Genomic DNA, 26,948 nt, shown 5'->3' with positions numbered 1-26,948 from the left:
TCCATATTAAGATTTTTGATCTCTTCATATTACATAAAGTTTCACTGTTTGCTACAGTACTAGCGGAACTACAACAACTGGCCCTCTACAACATGTGACACGAGAGCAAGGTAAAAATTCACTAACAGCCAAACAATACTCTTCCATCTCGACTGAAGAAAATTAAATGCCTGCTAATAACATATTCATTCTGATTTGGATTGTATAATGGGTGTTCAAAATGAAATGAGCCAGAAGCATAATTACAGAAACCAGTACCTGTATGTTAGAAGTATTGACCCTGGCTGTTGAGACACTTTTCCCACTGTGACACAAGTCAGTGAATAGCTGTCTCATAAAATTCATGGGGCTGCGATGTTAATCAGTTCCACATGTACAGCTGGACATCATCATCTACAAGAGGGCAGGAAAGGTTATGCTGATGTTCTTTTTGGCCAAGATGGTCCCCTTCTGATACCACCCTTCGCCAAGCTATCAAATCAAAATGACCAGGCAATCTCATCTGTGGGGTCATTTTGCTCCACAACACTGCAAAGTCTCATATGGCCAACACAGTCACAGCACTCTTGCAGAAATTCAAATGGGAGGTTCTTGGCCACCCTCCATACAGTCCAGGCTTCTCTCCATGTGATTATGCCATTTTTGGCCCCTTAAAAAGGCTATGAGGGTGAAAAAATTCACCTAGGATGACGATGTCCAGCTGTATGTGCTGAAATGGTTAACATCACAGTCCTGGGAATTTTATGAGACAGCCATTCACTGCCTTGTGTTACAGTGGGACAAGTGTTTCAACGGCCAGGGTCAATACTTCTAACATACATGTACTGGTTTCTGTAATTATGCCTCTGGCTCGTTTCTTTTTGAATGCCCCTTATATAACAAAAGGATCTATGTGCCAGGCCAAGGCTTGTGTTGCATTGTGTTAACTGAACTCAAGACTTAAAGTTACCTAGGGATATATGGTGCAGATACTGTATAATCTTCTAGAGAATGTGTATTATCTGAGTTACAGTGGGAAACCTATAGTTATTCTAGCAGCTAGAATTTATGGATGTCATTTTATTATTGTGTGATGGCAAAAGTGGACAGATTGGTTATTCACCATTTTTTTAAAACTTGCTGTATAAGTTACAATTTAAGCAATCATGTGCAAATGCAAACTCCAGCTCTAAAGCCCATTCAGCAGATCCAAGGAGAATTACCAAGACTTACTGGCTACTGAATATAACATTATCAGGGGATTTAATTCAGGCCCCTTCTGTCAGCATTTGCACCTGGGTCAGATTAAGGACTTTAGTACATCGAAGTTCCAGAAAATAGGATGGTGGCCTCTTGATCAGTCACCAAGTATAATTCAATACCTTCTGATAGGTAAATTGTCACACACTGCAATAAAGTTGGCAAAGTAATATTTTGTACTGAAATTAGTATGTAAGAACTGAACTTTTTCAAATACGGATCAGTAATGACATATTTTTTAAACTGCATTTATGTGAATGATTAATTTACAACTACAATAGTGGTGGAGAATGTTTTTGGAATATTATCAGCATGTTTCCAAAATAAATTATACTGGCATGCACAAAATTGTCTAGGCATGCCGTTTCAGGCATAATTGATAAAGATCTCCAATATGGATACTACAAATAATTGTTAGACTACAGAGATAGTGAAACTGGAAATTTCATGAAGGAGAGACAGACCAATGGGCCCCAACTGTCCGCCGTGTAATTCATCAGCCAAAGGCATCATATGGATACAGTATGGAGGGTAGGGATCAGGTGCCTCTACTACTCTATCAAGCGGCTCCTAGACTTGCATCACCGAGCTGAGGGCACCTGTTCTTGCCTTTGTATGAAGGTAAAATTCCCGGTAGTACCGGAAATCAAACCTGGACCTGGGGAGCCCTACTGGCAGGCACAATTGCAGTTGTTGGTGTCTGCCGGTGTCCTGTGCTGTATCACACTTGCAACTTTACAGTCTTACATCTTTCATACCTTCATGCCTTTACTGCCACGATACTTCTACTCCTTTTGCAAATTTATAGCCTCACCCATGCATCACTATAGCATTTTTACATTTACTGGACTCACAATCATGCAGTGGGGAATAGACCTGGAGTCTGAGAACCCACTGACAATAATGGATTTACCTTAGTTCAGTGGGCACATCAGAGGTAGCCACATCAAGCAAAAGCAACAACAATCAGATCAGTTCAGTGCACTTTATCATTTTTTGCTATGTGGTCCCAGAGCTAAGTGTTTCAAAGCAGAATCTCAAGAGTGTTTTGTAAAAGAGTAATTCAGTATACTTCTTTCTCTAAATGAATGATTCAGCTCCCACTCCCGAATCTCTTAGTATTCCCTGAGCCTCTCAGAATTCTCAGATGTTCCTCACTTTTTTAGTAAGCTACTTTTCTCTGAGAATTCTTTAGTATTCAGTTTTTCGACTCACAACAGTACTGCCCACTTTACTCTTTGCCATCAAGCTCACATTTAGTACTGCTCAGTTCTGTCTCGAGCTTGTTTCTCCAGCAGTGTTAGATGTACATTAGCAGTGATACACAGCAATACAGACAGATTTAATGATAAAGAGTTACAAAAGGTGCAGATGCAAAAGTGCTTTGATGTGGCTGCCTCAACACCAGGAACAGTTCACTGTAGTGTCACTGCACTGCTCTTCCATTGCATTCATTGTATTCATACCTGAGGTGGATACTGGTCAGCTCTTCATTAGTAAACCTATCCATATTGCTGTGGAGCACTGCTAACATACTACTAACACTGACAGAAAAAACAAACTTGAATCAGAACTGGGCAATAATGAACACAAGCTTGATCATTAGGAGGAAACTTGGCATTACAGATGTCGACAGCAAATATCATAGATGAATGGAAAAAATTCATTTTCATACAAGATGAACATCACATACCACTAACAACTGCAATGTTGTGCAGATGTTATCAATGTAATACAGACACAAAGATAAATGGGTGTAAGAAAGCAAACATAATGTAATTACTCTGTAATGGTCCAGTGAAGGCCAAGGGCCTCTAACACCAAAATACTCAGGAAATACACAGTGTCCCAGGATGAATGGTCAATATTCAGCGATATGAAAGAAACAATCATACAAAGGGGAAACAAAGGGCTCTAAAATGTGTACCTTAAGAGCTATAAGCATGTCTTCACCACTGGTACTGTAAAACACATCTCTTCTATTGAAGAAGTGCTCATAGTTTTGGTTCATACTACCTCCTGACAAAATATGGAAAGAAAGGAGCTTGCAGTAGAAGACAGTTGTTTCACAGTGTCAAATATGAAGAAGTACTCATAACTCTTGAACTATGCATTTTACGGCTCATGTTGACTAGACTTTTTCTTTGAATGATTGTTCCTGAATATTGAGCATTCCTCTTGGGACTCCTGATATATTGAAACAACCTCCAAAATTTTGTCGGCGGAGTTTATCTTCATCCTCCTTAGACATAAAACAAACAAAACTAACGGGTAAAATCTGTAACTTGCTAAGCTGGATTAAATAAGACAGATGGTTGCAGTGTGAAAATGGCCAGACAGAAAAATACAGACTTTCATGGTAAAGTGAAGATGATACTCTACTATCATGAATAACACACCTGCCTAGCACCTGTGCCACGAGATTGCAACCATACACATCTATGTGGCACGGGGTATGAGCACCTTTGCTGCCAAGCCACAGTGTAGACTCTGCACCACCACATTCCGGGAATCCTAGGGTTCCCCAGTCCACCGTCTGTGAATTAATATGTTGCTTTTCTTCATGTGGATAACTAGATAAATATTGTTCTCTTAATAACCCTAACCTGTAATATTTCTGGATACTCTTGAAACCATTCGTGCATGTACTTGTAGTCAAAGTACCACCATTTCTTACATTGTTTTGGAGCCTCCGTATCATTAAAGTTGGACATTTTGATAAATTCATAAAGAGTCAGTTTCTCCTGTTGACATTCATGTTCCCATTGCGGTAGCTGAAACAGATTTGCAAATCATGAATGACAGTAAAAACAAACAATTCTAGTAAAAGTGCAAACAATTTGTTGTGACTAAATTATCAACATAATGTACAATAAGTAAAGGGCAAAATGGCATGCAGGCTAGCTCAGCATTAAAAAGGGAAAATTATAATGAAGGGCAAATGATTGATTGCAGTGAAGGGAAACATGGACAGACAAGAGATAGCAAATATAACACCAAGGGATGAGGTGGTTAGGTTTCCAGACATAAATTTGTGTATAAAAATGAAAATAAATGGTAATATTCAGGAAACACTGTAAATTTGTAAAATATTTGAAAAAAGCTGATTAACTGGTAAACCTTTGTATGTATATCTGTTGTGGCATTGCTACCATAAAGTTCTGTTACTGTCTTATCTGAGCACGTATGGACACCAGGTTTGGCCTCACTAACACCCTTTACGTAAGACACAAATATCTCTGAGTTTTGTGTCAGATGTTTTGATAATATTCTCCTCTATCAATTGTTTAAGGCTTCTTGTATTACAATCTTCACATGCAAACATGTTTCATTCAACATCTCTCTACCTACAGCCCTATGATTTTTTCACCTATTCTGCATTAACTGCTGTTTCTTTAGAAGTCTTCTTACAGAAACTGTCTACAAGGTAGGTCCATTCCATCATAATCTGTTCTACTAGATACACACATATGAAGTACTTGGTAAGTTATGCTTTGAAACTTGGACCCCAGTTCCTTTACATGCCCCTGCCCAGAGCCAAAAGTTTCAAGTTCCTCCCTGAGATTGACACTACTGCCTGTTTATCAAATTGGTCAAAAATTTAAATATTTTACTTTATTTTACTTGTTTCAGTGGCTCTCTGTATTTTAGTAATTGTTTTGAAAGAAATTAGATTTGTGCACTGGCTGATTGTTACATCCATTTTATTTTTATTTAGTGTACTGAGACTTTTTGCCAGTGTGGTCATTATCAAGCAAATGTTTAACATGTTAAACACGTATGTTTTGGATTAAAGTGATAATTTCTTGGGCAGTGTGAGTATTCTATGTGCGTCATTAGGTGGCCATCTTTACAACTAAAATATTGGTAATCATTGTTGTTAGAAATTCAACATGTTCACCAATATGAGATATGAACATAAACAGCCACAAAGAAGTCAGATCTATTTATTCCCAATAGTTAGCAGCACTAGAAATATCTAACCCACTAGAGTGAATTTTGAGTTACTATATGGTAACGTAAATATAATAAGGCAAAACAGTTTATATGGAAGACAGTTCTTTCTATCAGTACATATGGAATGACTTGTTACCAGCATGTGGTTTATTAAAATAAGCAACAGACAAGATAATCAGACTAATCCTTACTAAACTGAGGATTAGCACCTTCTTCAGCCAAGCCCTACAATTATTTCCTAACAGTAATCCCATCTACTACTATTACTTGTTCTGTAGTTTGAAAATTGTGTCAAATTTTTATGTTTTTAATAACTAAGAATGAAATGTATGCATAATTAGTGAATCACTGTTAGCTAACACAGTGCCTAAGTTATGTAACAAATATTTTAACAGGTGCTAACTTCGTATAGAAGTAATCATTATTACTTTTCCACATTAATTTTGAGTGGTAAAGAATCTCTGAAAGGAGTTTAGTACGAGCACAGTCAGTACTATCTATAATGTATAAGATGAAGAGAATATATACATTTATGATTAACATGCAGTTAACCACTTCTATAACGTATAGCAGGACTATCTGGTCTATACTTTGCTGCTTCACTTCTCTTATGTCTCTTTCAGCTGTAGCAAACCCAGTGTCATTATCAGCATAGTTTGATCTTATGTGACATAAAAGTAAGCAAGTCACTTACATTAAACATCAAGAGTCAAGGAACAAACAAGAAACTTTATAGCACACTCTAAGCCATGTTCAGAGCTGCCCATACTTTCATGCAGTATTATGTGTTTGTGTTTTCTACCACTCAAGTACAAGGCAGACAGACAAGAGTTCTGAGTTTTTAAAACCATGGTAGCACAGATATTTTTAACAGAATTACATGCCTGGCACAATCAAATGCCTTGCTGAGATCAACAGGAATGCATTAACTGACATTTTCGGTTTTAATCAGGATAGCAGAAATGTGGCAATATTTTCATCTGATTTTACAGTTAAAAACCACATATAAAACCAATATTGAAAGCCACTTAGAATGCTATTTGCAGAAAGATGTCAGGAGATTTGGAGCTGCACACAGCAATCTATTATGTGGATAGGTACACAAGAGTTTGGATGGTGATTATTAGCATAGGAATTAAAAACAAAGATTCCAAGACTTACCAAGCGGTAAAGCGCCGGCAGACAGGCACAATGAACAAAACACACAAACACACACACAGAATTACTAGCTTTCGCAACCGATGGTTGCTTCTTCAGGAAGGAGAGGGAAAGACAAAAGGAAGTGGGTTTTAAGGGAGAGGGTAAGGAGTCAAGGAGTCATTCCAATCCCAGGAGCGGATATATATAGAAAGAAACTTCCACATGGGAAAAAATATATTAAAAACAAAGATTCCAAGACAAACTCTTTGCCTTTCAATATGTCTGCTTGTGTCTGTATATGTATGGATGGATATGTGTGTGTGTGTGTGTGTGTGTGTGTGTGTGTGTGTGTGTGTGGGCGCGCGCGCGCACGAGTATATACCTATCCTTTTTTCCCCCTAAGGTAAGTCTTTCCACTCCTGGGATTGGGATGGCTCCTTACCCTCTCCCTTAAAACCCACATCCTTTCATCTTTCCTTCTCCTTCCCTCTTTCCTGACGAAGCAACCGCCGGTTGCGAAAGCTCGTAATTTTGTGTGTGTGTTTGTGTGTTATTTTATTGTGCCTGTCTACCGGCGCTTTCCTGCTTGGTAAGTCTTGGAATCTTTGTTTTTAATATATTTTTCCCATGTGGAAGTTTTGTTAATAATTGACAAGTTGCTCACAATTTGAAAACAACAGTAACAGCCATAAAAATAATATTCGAGGGAGAAATGACTTACACAATCCTTCACACAGCCTTATTGTAGCACAGAGGGGAGTGAGGAATTGAGCAATAAAAATAAGATACTAGTAAACAATGCAATACCAAGCTGACAGACCAATGACATTATTAACATTATGGAGACTGAAGCACCAAGAAACAGAAATGAGTGATCTGCTTCTGCACTTGTATGGATTGAGTATCAGTGGATCAAAAAAAGGCAGTTGTAGCTCTTCAGTTCCAAAACACCTCTCCAGTGAGGTCACTGAGTGGAGTGAAGATTCTAGGACAGGATGCAGCAACAGAGTCCCGCACAACTTGCTGAATTAGTCACTATGGGATAGGTCATAACAATAACTGTCTCCTAAGGTGCAGAAAAATAAACCATTTGTGTGTGTGTTTACATAACTTAATGTAGTGTGCAACATTTGTCAGTCACAAAAAATGGTTCAAATGGCTCTGAGCACTATGGGACTTAACATCTGTGGTCATCAGTCTCCTAGAACTTAAACCTAACTAACCTAAGGACATCACACACATCCATGCCCGAGGCAGGATTCGAACCTGCGACCATAGTAGTCGCGCAGTTCTGGACTGAGCGCCTAAACCGCTAGACCATCGCGGTCAGCTGTCAGTCACAAAAGAAACAAATAGAAACAGACAAAAGGTCACATCTTTAGGACTCTGCACTAATAAAGAAAAAACCCTTCATCTTTTATTTCTGCTCTCTATTTGAAAAGACAGCTTGACAGGAGAGCTCAGGGAGAGTAAGTTGCAAGGGACTGCCTAAGGGGATGTTGTGAGCTAACATTCTGAAGCCTTACCACTCCTGACTCACAGGTAAGCCACGGCTTGTCAGCCTCTCGTCTACCATGCAGCTGGGGTACGCAAGCCGGCTCTCACGAGTCACTCTTGACCCATCTACTGCTCCTGATTCTGCACAGAGCAGATTGAAAGTTGACTCACAAGTCGCCTCCTCGCTCTTTGTGCCCTCAGCAGCTTTTCGATTCAGCTTGCAGCACTACTGGCTAACACTGATTCAGCTCACAGTTCAACCCGATTCCTTCTTGACACTCTGTTCTCCATATTCATTTCACTCACTGTGGATGTTGTTCACTGTACTTGTAATGATATACACTAGTAATTTTACACACATGTTAGTGCACGTGCAGATTAAAAAACTGGAACCGCCTGAGGACTGAACAGTAGAATGGGTGACCATGTTAGGTTGTCAATATCAGGATTGACCTCACCCCATGTGCATGGGTGAGCCTCAGCTCAATGGGTTGGGTGGGTGGGGGGTGGGGGGTACGGGGGTAGGGGTTGGGTGGGGGGGGGGGGTAGGGGGAGAGGGTGGCCTGCTCGACACCGGAAGGCACAAATTCATCCATTATTCAAAAATACAATGTTGTCTTTATTCACAGCTGCCAGCAGCAGTGGAGGGCAGAATGTGCTGAATCATGTACATGCCACATTGCGAAGGCGAGTATTCATTGCCCTGTGAAGTCGTGACAAGTTAGCCATAGGTCAGTTGGTGTTATCCGCAGTGTGTCAGGTGTTAGCAGGTCGGGGCAGTGGTTTACCGGAGCACTCTCATTGATATCATTCACAACCCCCAGTAAGCACCCACTGGCTCCGCACAGAATGTGTGACACACTGGGTCGCACTGTGGCCTTCGACAGGAGAAAAGCCCGCAACATCAGAGTTTGTCTACATGGACAGAAAGCAGGTGGTGGCAATGGTACGAGTCTTCACAATGAGTCGGGAAGGGTTCTCCGAGACCAAAAACTGCTTACCAGGTCAAATGTCGAAGCCAAGCTGATAGTCCTCATTAACTTTTAAGGATTAGTTCATCATGAATTTGTGCCACAGGAACAAACTGTTAATCAGTGGTACTATTGGGACATGTTGCGATGCCTGCAAAAAAATGTGAGAAAGAAACATCCTGCAATGAGGTGAAACAATTCGTGTCTCTTGCATCGCAATAATGCATCTGCACATTCATCCCTGTTTGTGCATGACTATTGGAGAAAATACGAAATCAATCACTGTGCTGCCTCATCCTTTGTACTCTCCAGATCTGGGGCCTGCGAACTTTCTTATTTATTTCCAAAGTTGAAAACCACACTGAAAGGATGAAGATTTGCAACGATTGATGAGATAAAAGAAAATTCGCCGACGGCACTTCATGCTATCCAGCAAGAAGCTTACCAAGACTGCTTCTGGAAGTGGAAACGGTGTTGGGTGCGTTGTATCAATTGTGGAAGAGGGTACTTCGAATGAGATCATGAATAATAAATAAAAGATAAGCAAAGAAAAATTTTGCAGACAAAGTTCCGGAAGTTTCTGAACAGGCCTCATACACAGCATCTTTGACCGACTACGTCTGGAATTGCAATCTTCGAGAGAACACGCAAACTAAGTTTTTCTTTTTTTCTTCAATTGAGTCCCTTTTTGATACAAGGATCTGCAGTTTATCAAAAAATTTCTTCAATATTACACTTCAATAATTTGATGTAGTTTACGTTCTGGTTACATGATATCTGAGTATGGCTAAAGAGACTAATTAAAATTCAATCCATTTATATTCATTTCTTCAGACCAGGTGCACAATGTCACATTTGGTGACATTAAGACTGAAGAGAACTCAACCGAGTTGATTGGGGATGGAAACTAACCTGCAACCAGTGATGGATTTGGGAAGATACAAGGAGTGCTGGATGCTGGGCCAGTGACAAATGGTATCATTTATGACGCAGATGATAATGAGATAAATTAACTTGGTGGTGGCAGCCAGGCACACTTTCTCTTTGAGAGTAGCGATCTACACCACATTCCAGCCAATAGTCTACAATTAACTTACCCAGTGAGTTCAATTCATGCAGGCAGTGAAAGAAATGTTCACTGCTGTGAAAAACTATACACAGATGTGTTGTCAGTGTGACTAAGAAGCTATTATCAGAATTTCATATTATATTATAAATAATCTACACTATAATTATCTCTCACATCTGAAGAAAGTTTTGTTGAGGAGGAAACAACTTTGTGGATCTGAATAGCAATGCAGAAAACAGACAAGTCAAACTCAACCTAAGAATATAGGTTAATAGTCTACATACACAGATTGAGAATACAAAAATAAACTGATTCAACATGTTAATAGTGTAAGTACCAAAGCTGCACATATACATTCACAATCAGATAAGCATATTCACAAATCACGGGAAGAAAAGGCTCTTATGAAACGGGATATAGTAACGTTAAGTAAACAGATAAGGAATTTAAAATTACAAATGAGAGCAAAAATTGACAAATACAAAGTTAGATTATCGATTTAACGGATTTAGTTCATAAAGAGTTTTTAGAGCCTACCACAAAAGTACACTGTGTGATCAAAAGTATCTGGACACCTGGCTGAAAATGACTTACAAGTTTGTGGCACCCTCGATCAGTAATACTGGAATTGAATATGGTGTTGGCCCAACCTCAGCCTTAGTGACAACTTCCACTCTCAAAGGCAAATGTTCAATCAGGTGCTGGAAGGTTTCTTGGGTAATGGCAGCCCATTCTTCACCGAGTGCTGCACTGAGGAGAGGTATCAATGTCTGTCGGCGAAGCTTGGCATGAAGTCATCATTCCAAAACACCCCAAAAGTGTTCTATATGATTCAGGTCATGACACTGTGCAGGGCAGTCTGTTACAGGGATGTTATTGTCGTGTAACCACTCCACCACAGATCGTGCATTGTGAAGAGGTGCTCAATCACGTTGAAAGATACAATTGCCATTCCCAAACTGCTCTTCACCAGTGGAAAGCAAGAAGGTGCTTAAAACATCAATGTAGGCTTGTGCTGTGATAGTGCCATGCAAAACAACAAGGGGTGCAAGCAAAAATACGACCACACCACCGCCTCCGAATTTTACTGTTGGCATTACACACGCTGGCAGTTGATGATCACCAGGCATTCGCCATACCAATCTCTCCCCCCCCCCCCCCCCCCCCCCCCAATCAGATCATCGCCACATTGTTTACTGTGAGTCCTCACTCCACACAACATTTTTCCCCTGTTCAATCATGCAATGTTTACACACCTTACACTACGCGAGGCATCGCTTGGCATTTACCGGCGTGATGTGTGGCTTATGAGCAGCTGCTCAACCATGAAATCCAAGTTTTCTCACCTCCCACATAGCTGCCATAGTACTTGCAGTGGATCCAGATTCAGTTTGGAATTTCTGTGTGATGGTCTGGATAGATGTTTACCTATTACACATTATGGTCCTCTTCAACTGTCAGCTCTCTCTGTCAGTCAACAGAGGTCCGCTTGTACGCTTCTGTGCTGTATGTGTCCATTTACATTTCCACTCCACTATCACATTGGAAACAGTGGTCCTGGGGATGTTTTGGAGTGTGGAAATCTCGCGTACAGACGTATGACAGAAGTGATACCCAATCACCTGACCATGTTCAAAGTCCATGAGTTCTGTGGAGTGCCCCAATCAGCTCTCTCATGATGTCTAATGACTACTGAGGCCACTGATATGGAGTACCTGGCAGTATGTGGCAGCCACAATACACCTAATATGAAAAACATATGTTTTTGGGGTGCCCAGATACTTTTGATCACATAGTGTATTGTCAGATGTTGGGGGGTTAAGTCGTGTATTGTCAGATGTTAGAGGTTAAGTTGCTAAAACCTTATATGAAATTTGGAGCCATATTTAATTGTAATACTTATGGACACAAAGAATTAGAAAATTTAAAATCTAAATCATAAGAAAACTGCTAGGCATTACGATTAGTGTCTTGAAGACCAATGTAAGCAACAAGTGTTCATACTATGGGAAATATCATGGGTTAGAAAAAACTGCTCTGTTTGGATGTACAGAACACACAGAACACCATTTGCAAGAGATATGTAAACAGATATCTGAATTTTCTTCATAGAAGAGTCCACTTATTACAGATAGAAGTAGGGACAATGAGCAAAGTGGAAACAAAACTGGACTAGTGTTTTCCAAATGGTATGGGGGAGCCACTGGAAAGTGTTTCCACCGCACCAGTGAGAATAAATCATATTACTGCAAGATTGGCAGGAAGACTTAGCAAAAAATAGTCATATGGCAAGTAGTTTCTCAAGTTTTAAGCCTGAAGGGAAGCTACACCCAATTATATTTTTGAGAACTTTTGAGGCAGCTTTATCTTCTGCAAGGGATTATGAGAGGAGGATCCAGTTTGTGATAGCACGTTTCGACACAGAAGCTGCAGAATGGGGCGTCTTTACAAACAGGACTTCAAAAAGTGGGAAGATTTCTCACAGAAATTTATGGACAAATGTTGGTCAGAAGGCAACTTAAAGAAGCTGACTCTAGAGTTACTAGATCCTGAGCCTCATACTAAAAGATGGGGAAGATTTAGGAAATATCCTGAATGACATTCGAGTCAAAGAAAGTTTGCAGACAAACCCATTAGTGAAATCACCTTACTAGGGTACATATTAGGAAAATGCCGGAATAAAAGTGATTGGGAGAGAAGTGTAAAAGGCTGTGCTACACTTAGATACCTAGAGTAATTAGATATTTTGAATAAAACTAGGTATGATGATATGTTTAGAAACAACAGAAAAGAATATAGTAAGGCCAGCAAAAAAGAATAAAGGAGGAGTAACAGTAAGGCCAGTCAATATCGACAGGTTAAAAGACAGAATCCTGTCTCTTGGGCAGAAAGACATAATGGATATAGTTTGAAAACATGTAAGATCCAAGAGAAACCATTTGTCAAAATGAAGAACTATGGACCAAACTAATGTTATATGTATCAATAAGTTTTTGTTTATACCTTGCAGGCCTGTATTGACTAGTAGTCTAGTATTTTTTTAAAGTTTTGTAGCCCCATTACTAACTAAAGAAGATACATCTTTGCGGACTAGTAGCTCAAGGAGCTAAATAATTAGTAGACAGATCAGTGATGGAAGTAAGGAGATGTAGTGTAATATTACCACCAAAATATTGTCAAGATTAATATATTATGGGATGAGCTGGGGTTAATGATTATCAGCTGTTTATGAAGAACAGGATAGCAGAAGAGTGTAATTATTAGACTAATTATGAATAATACTGGGTACAATCTTTTGTTTGAAACTAAGGTAATGGATAAGAAGCAACTTTTTTTTACAGATGTTATGTTACCAACCAATTATTGCACATTCCTACAGGGAGAGAGAGAATACTTATAAAAAGAGGTATTATAAAGCAATAAACAAGACAATTATAAATGTGTTACATCTACAAGGAAAGCTTATGAAATGAAGCACTTACAATATGGATAGTATTTTTATTGAAAGGAGAATAACATCAAAGTGATTAAGTTTATTTTTCAAGTGATAGAGTTTATGTCATTAACATATATTGCAGGACATAAGCTCAAAATTGGCCATAAATTAAGAAAAATATTCACTCCCTAGGAAATGCCAGATGTAAATCACCATCTTGTAAAAAGCTCAGTAAATAATAGTAGGATGACTATTATGTACTGATCTTTTTACAAGATGGTGATTCACATCTGGCTTTTCGTGGGGAGCTAATTTTTTTCTTAATTTATGGCCAATTTCGCGCCTGATGTCCTGCAATATATGTTAATGACATAAACTCAATCGCTTGAAAATGGCATAATAGGCCAACACCTGGGTCATAATTAAATAAACAACAATACAGTGAAATGGTGGTGTATTCATTTAAAAATTATTGTATGACTGTTGCTCACCAACATCACAAAACTGTTTACGTACACAATTGTTTCGGTAACCATGGGAATCCAGGCTGAAATAGCTATGTGGAGGTAGTGTCACTAAGCTGTGCAATGGAGCAAGTTCATGTTTCAGCATTAGTTGAGTACTTCTGTAGAGGGAGCTGCTAGGAGAAGGCACTTCGAACCTGGCAGTATAAAAAACACACACACACACACACACACACACACACACACACACACACACACACATATATATATATATATATATATATATATATATAAATAAAACAGAAAGAAACTTCCACATGGGAAAAATATATTAAAAATAAAGATTCCAAGACTTACCAAGCGGGAAAGCGCCGGCAGACAGGCACATGAACAAAACACACAAACACACACACAGAATTACAAGCTTTCGCAACTGGCAGTTGCTTCGTCAGGAAGGAAGGAAGGAGAGGGAAAAATGAAAGGGTGTGGGTTTTAAGGGAGAGGGTAAGGAGTCATTCCAATCCCGGGAGCGGAAAGACTTCCCTTAGGGGAAAAAAAGGACAGGTGTACACTCGCGCACACACACACACACATATCCATCCGCACATACACAGACACAAGCAGACATATTTAAAGGCAAAGAGTTAAGGGCAGAGATGTCAGTCGAGGCGGAAGTACAGAGGCAAAGAAGTTGTTGAAAGACAGGTGAGGTATGAGCGGCGGCAACTTGAAATTAGCGGAGGTTGAGGCCTGGCGGATATCGAGAAGAGAGGATATACTGAAGGGCGAGTTCCCATCTCCGGAGTTCGGATAGGTAGGTGTTGGTGGGAAGTATCCAGATAACTCGGACGGTGTAACACTGTGCCAAGATGTGCTGGCCGTGCATCAAGGCATGTTTAGCCACAGGGTGATCCTCATTACCAACAAACACTGTCTGCCTGTGTCCATTCATGCGAATGGACAGTTTGTTGCTGGTCATTCCCACATAGAAAGCATCACAGTGCAGGCAGGTCAGTTGGTAAATCACGTGGGTGCTTTCACATGTGGCTCTCCCTTTGATTGTGTACACCTTCCGGGTTACAGGACTGGAGTAGGTGGTGGTGGGAGGGTGCATAGGACAGGTTTTACACCGGGGGCGGTTGCAAGGGTAGGAGCCAGAGGGTAGGGGAGGTGGTTTGGGGATTTCATAGGGATGAACCAAGAGGTTACGAAGGTTAGGTGGACGGCGGAAAGACACTCTTGGTGGAGTGGGGAGGATTTCATGAAGGATGGATCTCATTTCGGGGCAGGATTTTAGGAAGTCGTATCCCTGCTGGAGAGCCACATTCAAGGTCTGATCCAGTCCTGGGAAGTATTCTGTTACAAGTGGGGCACTTTTGGGGTTCTTCTGTGAGAGGTTCTGGGTTTGAGGGGATGAGGAAGTGGCTCTGGTTATCTGCTTCTGTACCAGGTTGGGAGGGTAGTTGCGGGATGCGAAAGCTGTTTTCAGGTTGTTGGTGTAATGGTCGAGGGATTCAGGACTGGAGCAGATTCGTTTGCCACGAAGGCCTAGGCTGTAGGGAAGGGACCGTTTGATATGGAATGGGTGGCAGCTGTCATAATGGAGGTACTGTTGCTTGTTGGTGGGTTTGATGTGGACGGATGTGTGCAGCTGGCCATTGGACAGATGGAGGTCAACATCTAGGAAAGTGGCATGGGATTTGGAGTAGGACCAGGTGAATCTGATGGAACCAAAGGAGTTGAGGTTGGAGAGGAAATTCTGGAGTTGTTCTTCACTGTGAGTCCAGATCATGAAGATGTCATCAATAAATCTGTACCAAACTTTGGGTTGGCAGGCTTGGGTAACCAAGAAGGCTTCCTCTAAGTGACCCATAAATAGGTTGGCATACGAGGGGGCCATCCTGGTACCCATGGCTGTTCCCTTTAATTGTTGGTATGTCTGGCCTTCAAAAGTGAAGAAGTTGTGGGTCAGGATGAAGCTGGCTAAGGTGACGAGGAAAGAGGTTTTAGGTAGGGTGGCAGGTGATCGGCGTGAAAGGAAGTGCTCCATTGCAGCGAGGCCCTGGACGTGCGGGATATTTGTGTATAGGGAAGTGGCATCAATGGTTACCGGGATGGTTTCTGGGGGTAACAGACTGGGTACGGATTCCAGGCGTTCGAGAAAGTGGTTGGTGTCTTTGATGAAGGATGGGAGACTGCATGTAATGGGTTGAAGGTGTTGATCTACGAAGGCAGAGATGCGTTCTGTGGGGGCTTGGCAACCAGCTACAATGGGGCGGCCAGGATGTTTGGGTTTGTGAATTTTAGGAAGTAGGTAGAAGGTAGGAGTGCGAGGTGACGGTGGGGTGAGGAGTTTGATGGAGTCAGGTGAAAGGTTTTGTAGGGGGCCTAAGGTTCTGAGGATTCCTTGAAGCTCCGCCTGGACATCCAGCAGGGATACGACTTCCTAAAATCCTGCCCCGAAATGAGATCCATCCTTCATGAAATCCTCCCCACTCCACCACGAGTGTCTTTCCGCCGTCCACCTAACCTTCGTAACCTCTTGGTTCATCCCTATGAAATCCCCAAACCACCTCCCCTACCCTCTGGCTCCTACCCTTGCAACCGCCCCCGGTGTAAAACCTGTCCTATGCACCCTCCCACCACCACCTACTCCAGTCCTGTAACCCGGAAGGTGTACACAATCAAAGGGAGAGCCACATGTGAAAGCACCCACGTGATTTACCAACTGACCTGCCTGCACTGTGATGCTTTCTATGTGGGAATGACCAGCAACAAACTGTCCATTCGCATGAATGGACACAGGCAGACAGTGTTTGTTGGTAATGAGGATCACCCTGTGGCTAAACATGCCTTGATGCACGGCCAGCACATCTTGGCACAGTGTTACACCGTCCGAGTTATCTGGATACTTCCCACCAACACCTACCTATCCGAACTCCGGAGATGGGAACTCGCCCTTCAGTATATCCTCTCTTCTCGATATCCGCCAGGCCTCAACCTCCGCTAATTTCAAGTTGCCGCCGCTCATACCTCACCTGTCTTTCAACAACTTCTTTGCCTCTGTACTTCCGCCTCGACTGACATCTCTGCCCTTAACTCTTTGCCTTTAAATATGTCTGCTTGTGTCTGTGTATGTGCGGATGGATATGTGTGTGTGTGTGTGCGCGAGTGTACACCTGTCCTTTTTTTCCCCTAAGGGAAGTCTTTCCGCTCCCGGGATTGGAATGACTCCTTACCCTCTCCCTTAAAACCCACACCCTTTCATTTTTCCCTCTCCTTCCTTCCTTCCTGACGAAGCAACTGCCAGTTGCGAAAGCTTGTAATTCTGTGTGTGTGTTTGTGTGTTTTGTTCATGTGCCTGTCTGCCGGCACTTTCCCGCTTGGTAAGTCTATATATATATATTAAAAACAAAGATTCCAAGACTTACCAAGCGGGAAAGCGCCGGCAGACAGGCACATGAACAAAACACACAAACACACACACAGAATTACGAGCTTTCGCAACTGGCAGTTGCTTCGTCAGAAAAGAGGGAAGGAGAGGGAAAAATGAAAGGATGTGGGTTTTAAGGGAGAGGGTAAGGAGTCATTCCAATCCCGGGAGCGGAAAGACTTCCCTTAGGGGAAAAAAAGGACAGGTGTACACTCGCGCACGCACGCACGCACGCACACACACACACACACACACACACACACACACACACACACACACACACACACACACACACACACACACATATCCATCCGATATATAGATGCTGTGTTTCATGGATATTATAGACTATGGAAATTCAGTATGGAAAGTATTACAGGACACTTTGGTATATTCGAGGAGTTAAGCATATGTTTTTGCCCCCATACATCTCCAGCCACATACTTGTACATAATTATTAACTATCATCAAATGGTGGAATCTGAATATAGTTGGGGTGTGTGCACCAATACTAAGCTTATTTGGGAATGACCTATGCTGTATGACAATGCTTGTCATTATGTCTATTTGCAAAAAAATATGAGTTCTGTTCCTAAAATTCCAGAACTTTGTCCACAAAACTTTTCTACGCTTACCTTTAACTTATAGTGCATGGTCTCCTTTCAAATATTCTCCCCCACAATTGATATCCTACTCTCAATGCCGTTTTCACTTCTGGAAGCAGACTTGGTATGCCTCTCCCTGGATTGCATGAAGTGCTCTCTTGCGATTTTCTTTTATCTCATCTATCATTGCAAATGATAGACTTAGGAAATAAAAAAAAATCCACATAGGCCAGGTCTGAGTAAGGAGTTTGTGCGCTCCAGAAGCTCTACACAGACTGAGAGGTGAAGATCTTTCTGGTCTCAACTCATGAGCCGTGTGACACACTTGGTGGCAACTTGACACATTCAAATGTTACATTCATCTACACTCTCACACAGTTAGTCTTCGATTGGCATGCACAATTTTGTTGAAATTCCTGACATGAGTGTTGTCAGTAGATGTCAAAGGGCACCCTGAATGAGGGTCATCTCTAACTTCCGTCTGGCCATTTTTAAACCACATGAACCATTTGTAATATCGAGTACAAGTTAAGCACTCATCACCGTAAGCTTCCTGGATCATTTGATGTGTCTCTGTAAAGCTTGTGTTACGTTTCATGCAAAATTGAAGCATACTTGTTGATCCTCTAACTCTGCCATCTTGAAATTTGCAAACTGTGCGACACAACGTTTTACTCAATACAGCACTGAACAATAACTAACAGACATACAACAATGAAACTTCCAGCAGTGACACAATAAATACAGACGTGTGAAGGAATGCCAACTACATTTCGCTCCAACATGCCATTGGTGCGAAATTATGAATTTTCCAGAATTTTTGAACAGAACTTGTATCTACTGGCTTTCTCATAACATGGTATCTCTCTTCCAATCTGAGTACTCATGGAATTGTATACTGTACTTTAATTATTTATCCAGATTGTAAATTGAAGATATGAAATAAAAATGGCTCTAAGTGCTATAATAAGGAATGTTGAAGTTTTATGTAAAATGAGATCTTCATGTCACATCCAATAAAGTAAAAGTCTCAGACTGCCACCATTGAAAATATAGAATCAATTCCAATCAATGAATGGCATGCGGTAGAATCATTAAAAGTCCAAAACTCCAAACCAATGATGTTCTGGACTGCATCTTCACTGATAGGTACGATTTTAAAATTCGCTTGAAATCAGTAAAGTCAAGAAAAGTTATAATTTTTGGGTGAATTCTTCCCTTACACAAGGAAAAGGATAAACAATTAGTCATAATTACATCTCTTCATAAAAATCAACTGGCTTTTATTGGCTGGAAGGATACAGATGGCATGGATTGTGAACCAGTCACTGAAATTGAGCGTGTTGCATTCAGCTGCGTTTTATGCCAGTCTGCCCTAGGACATTGTTTGGTTGTGGAAAGCCATTCATTCATTGAGGTGGATAACTGATAGCTCAAAGATGTGATAATAGGTTTCTACATATTTTTGGATTATGGGTGTGTGACAACTTCCTCTGTGTTAAACAGAAGTGTGAGTCAAGGACCATTTTCACAATACTTCTCAAAATTTTCATAATTTTCTTTCTGTTACTTACCAATGTTACAATTTTCTTCATTATTATTCTTACAAAGGTGTTCAACAAGCAGTAGGTACAAGAGCTTGATTTATCAACAAAATAATTGTCATAACAAAAGCTTTGTCTATTACAACAATTCCAATGCTTGCAAAATTATTACCTCTGAAAGAACAACATGATATTCAGTGATGGGAGAGGAAAATAACTATTGCCATCATTTGATGATAAAATTTTCTGATTCTATGTACACTTATCAGTAACTTTCTTGTCAGACAAATGTGATCAGTACACTGTATTATTAAAATAGTTTTGTATTTAAGGAAATACAAGAATACACCAATAACATGGGGCTAAATACACAAGAATATACCTTTCCCTTATGCTATAGTTTTGTTGTGAGCAGCAAAATTTAATTTCTGTTTTTCAGGTTCAACCACACATGGATTGATTCCATATTAGATGTGTTCTAATACCTACATCTACATTCTGTGCACCACTGTTTAGTACATGGCAAAGGGTACATCCCATTTTACTGGTTATCAGGGCTTCTTCCTGTTCCATTCGTGTATAGAGCATGGGAAGAACTACTGTTTGAATACCTCCATGCATGCTATAATAATTCTAATCTTCTCCTCATGATACCCATGTGAGTGATAAGTGGCAGGTTGTAGTACATTTCTTGAAACACTATTAGTAGACTTTCTCGAGGTAATTTATGCCTACATTCAAGAGTCTACCACTTCAGTTTCTGCAGCTTGTCTCTGACACAATCCCACAGGTGAAAAAAAAAATTGTACTATCCATGCAATCCTTCTCTGTAGTACACCAATAAACTGAAGTCTACCATCTGCTTTATCCATGACTGAAGCTATGTCATCATTCAATTTTGTATCCCTAACACACGCGAGACAGATAGACGAATAACAATTACGCTTCTGGGCACATCGTAAACAAGAGTATAATCGCAGATTGCTATGTTTTCTTTCATTTTGTGGTGTGCACAGTTTAACATTTCTGAACATTTAAAGCCATTTGCCAATCTTTCTGCCACTTTGACATGTTATCACGACCAGGCTGAATATTTACGCTCCTTCTTTCAGACAGTACATTATACAGGGGGATTATAATAAAACTTTCAAATGCCTGTAGAAGTAACATAACTGGTCAGAATGAAATAAAATTGCAATGAAGTGTTATTGGAGAAGAGGGAAAACACATTGCAGAAAAAAAACGTTACAAAATGGAGCAATAGATGGCTCTGTAAGCATCATAATTTAATAGTGGGCGACTACAAATGACAAATGAATCATACAACAAGGCCTAAGGTGTATGTTTGAGGTTAAACTGTACTACACAGTGTGCATCGGTGTACAGGTGTGATACTGTTAGATATGCAAGCCCATCCACCACGGCAAGGTCATATCACATTGGGTGGGAAAAATTGGTTTTTAAATGTCCTGAGGCCAAAAACCGCATAAAAGGATCAATCACATCAGTTTTTTTATTTTCCTGAGGACAAAAACTGCATAAAAAGCATCAGTCAATATCGTATTGGATTATTAATTTCCATGTGACTGGCACAAAACATGTTCAATATGCTGTCCACCATTTTCTGAAACAAGTTGAAATTGAGAAACAGCATGTTCCACAACTGATCAAAGTGTTTCCAGAGTCACGTTCAGAATGTGCTGCACAATGTGTGCCTTCAATGCAGCTAAGTTTGCAATTGGAACACTGAATACGTCTTTCAGACAGCCCCACACCTAGAAGTCACATGTATTAAGATCAGGTGATTGGGACTGCCAGATTGTAGGGAAATGACGGGTGATAATTCTAGAATTTACAAAATGGCACTTCAACATATGCTTAACTGGATTTGCAATGTGTGGAGGTCTTGTCTCCCATCCACAAATCCATGCTGTTGGAGAGCTGGAATGACGTGGTTGTGCAGAAGACACTCATAGCACTTACCAGTGATGGTACGGGTAACAAGACTGGAAGCACCCTATGATAAATGATGCAGTAAACCTGCACCACACAGCAACCTTTTAAGGATGAAGTAGTACTGGTTATTTGCGTTTGGATTTTCCATTGTCACTATTCAACAATTCTGAGTACTGACATGTCCACTTCCAAGTGTGCAAGAAATGCTAAAGCAAAGGGCTCTCTTCCTGGCAGGTCAAGAGGAAGCAACTCGTGCACATATGTTGTTTTGAATGGATAGCAAAGAAGGAAGTTTGGTAGAATTTTACGCACAATGTTCACGGGTATGTCCAGTGTTCAGGAAATTCTCTGTGCACTACATGTTTGCACACCACCACTTGTCTCCTGTATTGCTGTGACCACTGCTTCCACAGACATCAAGTCAATTTGTTTCCTCCTCCCTCTACCAAGTCACACAACAAAAGTACCTGTCTTTCTGAATCATTCTCTCCAGACCCATGGCAGTCATCAGATCAACACCTTTTCTTCAAACCCTTCAGTGTCTGGAACTTCTGCAAAGCGACATTTGCACATTCATCATTCTTGTAATACAGCTTTGCAAGCAGAGCGTGATCCTGCATTGGACAGTCATGGCGAATGTTGCAGACATGAAAGGAGGAAAAACCATGTACACGGTGTGTTTCTACCAACTTCAATGTGTCATGCACATGACAGGTGTTTTCATTTATGTATTCTGACACATACGGCACCAGCTATTAATCAATTTTCACATTATTTTTTTCTTCTGCCTTACATTTTCCCTTTCTCCAATAATATTCCATTGCAATCTGATGTTATTGTGCCCAGTGGTATTATTTCTAAAGTGTTTTGAAAGTTTAACTTTAATTATAATCACCATGTATGTAACTGTATCATCAGCAAAAAGTCTGAGGTAACTATTAATATTGTCCACAAATCATTAATGTAAGGCATGAATAGGACGGCCCCAACACACTTCCCTGGGGCACATGCGAAGTTACTTCTATATCTGACGATGAACCTCCATCCAAAATAATTTGCTGCATCCTTCCTGCCAAGAAATCCTTAAACAGTCACAAACCTCACTTGATACCCCACATGATTGTACTTTTGACAATAAGTGTAGGCTTTGCACTGAGTTACATGCTTTTAGAAAATCAAGAAATACAGCAGGATCCAAAACTTGCAGTGTGAGTTGGGCTTCATGTGATTGATGTTCTTAGTATCCATGTTGGATGGCATGGAAGAAGTCATTTGGTTTGAGATACCTTACTAAGTTTGTGCTCAGAACACGTTCTAAGATTATACAACAACTCAGTGTCAATGATAGTAGATGGCAGTTTTGCAGATCACTTCTACTACCCTTCTTGTAGATGGATGTGACCTGTGCTTTCTTCCACCTACTGGGCACAGTAGATTATAGTTATAAAAGGGGCTAACTCAGCTGAAAATTCAGTATGCAATCCAATAGGGATGCCAACAGGCCATGAGGCTTTGTTCAATTTTAAAACTTTCAGCTGTTTATCAACACCACTGACTCTAATACTTATTTCATTCATATTTTCAGTTGCACAAGGAGCAAATTTGAGCAATTCTTGTGGGTTTTCCTTTGTAAAGAAACATCTGAAAACAAAGTTAAGCATTTCAGCTTTTGCTTTGTTACTCTCAATTTCAGTTCCTACCTTATTAGGTAGGGACTGGACACTAACTTTGGCGCAACTAACAGTGTTTACATACTACTAAAATTTCTTTGGATTTTGTGAAAGCAATTTGACAATATTCTGCTATGGTAGTCATTGAACACTTCACGCTTTCCTCTCTTGACAGCCAAATGTGTTTCATTTAGCACCTCTGTAGCTATAGTCTTATGCATTGTTTTAAACCTATTGTGCAGAAAGTCCCCATTTCTTCAGAAGTTTCTTTACAGAGGCTGTATACCATGGAGGGCCCCTTCCATTATGAGCTGTTCTACTGGGCACATATCTAACGACTGGATGGTCATCTATTCTTTTAAACTTAGGCCACAGTTTCTAAACATGCTCCTGCTCCGTGCAGAATGTTTCAAGTTCCTCATTGAGATATGACACTACTTTTTCTCTGTCTAGTTTATTGAATTTAAACATATTTCTGGCTCCTTCAGTTGCCCTTCGTGTCTTGCTATTCATTGTTGCTATAACTGCCTTGTGGTCACTGATACCAGTTTCAATGTGGACTTCCATTAAGAGGTCAGGTCTGATTGTTGCCATTAGATCTGATATGTGGGGTTCTGAACTACCTGTCCAAGGTAGTTTTTAGAAGAGGCATTTAATATTGCTTCATAGGATGTCTTATCATGCCCATCACTAACAAAAGTGCAGTTTTTCCAATCAATTGTCAGATGATTAATGTCTTCACCAATGATTACAGTACTATTTGGAAACTTGTGTACAAGTGAGTTAAAGTTTTCTCTTAAGTTTTCAGTTTCATCAGCAGATTTGTCTGGTGCATGATGGGATTCAATTATCATTTTACGTCCTCCCTTGATTACAAGCCTCACCCAAATAATCTCACAAACTACTTCAGTTTCTATCCCTCTGGATCTGAGCTTCTTGTCTACTGTGGCAAATTCGCCGTGTCCATTTCCCATGAAGCAGCAGCCTAGCTTGTCACAGAACTTTTGAAGTCTCGGGTTCAGTCCTTCTGATCGACTCAGAACCAAGTGAGCCACAATCAGTTCTAGGAATGATGTTGCGACTTTTGAGCTTCATTGAAGCTGTATGCAAGGTTCGTCATCTTGACTTTTCTGCCAGTCACTGAAATGATCCAAGTATGACCTTGGATCCCAGATGTCAGGCATCAATCTGCAGTTAGTTGCACCCTTTTCCCTCAATGACAGCCGGAGCAGCCTCTTCATCAAGTTGAATGAGCCTCCAGGCATAAGTGCACCTGGTGTGGTTTCCTGTCCCTTACTGCCATTTCCCTAAGAGGTACCATCTTTTGCCATACAATTAAACTGCGACACTTAATAGTTCCCAACCCTTTTTCATTTGTCTCCTTTTGACACTGGAGAAACCAGGTTTTCCCCAAACAGGTCAAGTCAGTTTCAGTTTAAGAATGCACCTCGAACATCTTGTTATGGGGATCAGTATAACACCCAGTCCTCCCCGGTCACCATCTGTCAGTCACACAATTGTGCGGGAGAGGGGGGGGATTCCTCTTAATTTGACGGAGTTAATTTTTCTATTGCTGTGTTAATGTCACTTTCATTTAAAGGCACGAAACATGTTCAAATTGCACAGTATGCATAATCAAATTAGGTAGTGTGCTTTGTTTTTGGTCTCGGATCGGATTTGGTGTGGTGAAAGGTCACACTCTGTATGGCCATCCTCACTTAGATGTACAGTGTTATTCCTAAATCACCTCAGAGAAATGCTGGAATGGTTAATTCAACAAGGCCAAGCCCGACGAGCTGTCCTCTTTCAACATATGGTTATATTCATGTGTCTGTCTAAGTATCTGACATCCGTTTTCCTTGGATTAAGTTTACACACCCTACATGACTGCAAAATAATCCTTGGATGAAGAACTTACTAATACCATAAAGTTGCAGGATTTGCAAGCAAGGTTATTCATGTTACAAGCATTAATGAAGTACTTAAATTTTCTTTGAGACACCAACATTACTTCAATTCAGTTTTGTAACATCACATGCTGCTTTACACCTTTGTAAGTCAGTTGTAAACCACATACGTACAGGAAAGGGATTATGTTCTTATAGGCTACATTTTTTTATCGTAAGATGTAAGCATCTCTCTTATGTAACAAACTTTTGGCTGCATGGTGGTACATACATTTAAAAAAGGAAAATTACACCATCTTTCATCCTGTTGTCCATGTTACTTAGATGTAATATCGCTAAAGAAGTCTTTATAGGCCGGACTGCTACACTTGTTATGAAAACGCTTGTGATACCACCACCCTGTAAGTCTCTCTCTCTCTCTCTCTCTCTCACACACACACACACACACACACAAACAATTTAAGTGATCCAATTTTTTGTATCCAATAAGTTTAATATTGAGTTCTAACGTTCCTATCTGACCGTCAAGATTTTGTTTTCATTATCTGCATCAGTATCTTAGAGAGATTACCCCTGGTTACAAAAGTTACTAAACTGCCAGTACAAAATGATACATTTGTCTATGACTGTGAACCAAATACAAGTGCTGCAGAAATCGCACCCTATGGAAAAATTAGATGCTTTCAGAAATGAAGTTGTATGTACCTTGTTAACTTACCAGGAGGAAAGGATATGGGAAGGGCCTTAGGATCCAGAAGCGCATTTAATTTTCACTCTAATCAAGTGCGACTTCAGTTCCTTTAAGGAAGGAGGTTGTTCAGCATTTGGTATCTTTGACTTCTTTAAAACGCTTTAACGAAACAGTTGTAACTGTCACAACCAGATGGCGAATCAAATACTGTACAATGAATCCTAAGTATGAAAGCAAGCAACTGATTACTAACTTAACGTTGAGCTGCCTGTTCTTACTTACACAATACTTTTAGTAGATAGTGGCTAATACTCCTTCATACAGAATAACTGTGTCCAAAACTCGTTCATGCAAACTGTTTACGCCTGAACATAAAACTAGCATTTGTTTTAACTTTGTATTCTTTATGTATACGGCATTCGATACTCTGCTAAAAGTGGAGTAGGGTTAAAAGTAATTATAGTCTTCATATTCACACGGCCGATTGGCTAATTCTTAACTGATGAACCCGTATAATACCTAAGAATCTCAAACCAAAGATGGCATATAGAAAAAATTATTTCTGAAACAAACTTACTGGGGTGGCTTTGTTTAATCCAACTCTGAATGGCAGTTTCTTGTCGCCCAATTTACTCGCCCATCGTTCCATGTCCCAAGACAATATTTCCCAATGTGTGATCATATTATCAAATACAACAGGCTCTTTAACAACATTCAATAAACTGTGGCGTAATTCTGTTACCGATGTATCACCACAATCACTCATTTTCAGGTTTGAACTTAGGCACACTCGCGTCGTCTGCTTGTAAATCCGAAAACAAATGACGCTATACATTCGATATGACCGCAGCAGAATTATTCGATACGTAACTTTGCAAAAAAAATCTTCTATGTTAATGTTTTTCTATCATCGAAAATGTATTTTCAGCTGCTTTAGACGTGATCGTTCCTGTTGACACGAGAAAGTAGCGCATACTGAGCGTATGAATAGATCTGAGACAAAATTCGCATCTCGGTGTAGTAATTAAGCGGAGTTTCCACTGTCTATGAAAATTTACATATGTATCCACCCACAAGTCCCGTAGGAGTGCAGTATTAAATTGCTTTTATTTACAAGTTTGTCGACACTACAGAACACCAACATATCGGAAGTGGAAGGCCTGCGTTAGGATTTGGAAACAGAGCTGTAGCAACCTATTGGTGACACAGATCGACAATTCGAGAAATCGATGCGAGTGCATGACGAGAGAATTGCATCTTTTTATATTTCTTTATTGATATTTCATCCCACCACCCCTTTCCAGTGGGTATTTATGTACCACGAATTTAAAATTACTGTGAAAGATGATGTTAATGGAAGGTGTAAGTA

At 40.3% G+C, this 26,948-nt stretch overlaps 1 protein-coding gene across 3 annotated transcripts in view; it reads right to left on the bottom strand.

Moving 5' to 3' along the window:
- The window catches only part of LOC126278561 (HSPB1-associated protein 1), a 111,870-nt gene extending 85,138 nt beyond the window's left edge, over positions 1-26,732 (bottom strand). For 2 of the 3 annotated variants that reach the window (XM_049978753.1, XM_049978752.1), the window contains exons 1-3: positions 26,157-26,416; positions 3,846-4,013; positions 3,639-3,775 (exon numbers count right to left, since the gene is read on the bottom strand). In XM_049978753.1, the coding sequence (XP_049834710.1) occupies positions 3,639-3,775; positions 3,846-4,013; positions 26,157-26,414 (563 nt within the window). In that variant the 5' untranslated portion in view covers positions 26,415-26,416. Of the gene's footprint in view, positions 1-3,638; positions 3,776-3,845; positions 4,014-26,156 lie in introns of all 3 variants that reach the window. The other variant, XM_049978754.1, reaches the window with a different exon arrangement.
- Between the last annotated feature and the right edge of the window lie 216 nt (positions 26,733-26,948).

Source organism: Schistocerca gregaria, chromosome 6, assembly GCF_023897955.1.
Source record: "Schistocerca gregaria isolate iqSchGreg1 chromosome 6, iqSchGreg1.2, whole genome shotgun sequence".
Classification (NCBI taxonomy): Eukaryota; Metazoa; Arthropoda; class Insecta; order Orthoptera; family Acrididae; genus Schistocerca; species Schistocerca gregaria.
This window is presented reverse-complemented; position numbering and strand designations above follow the sequence as displayed.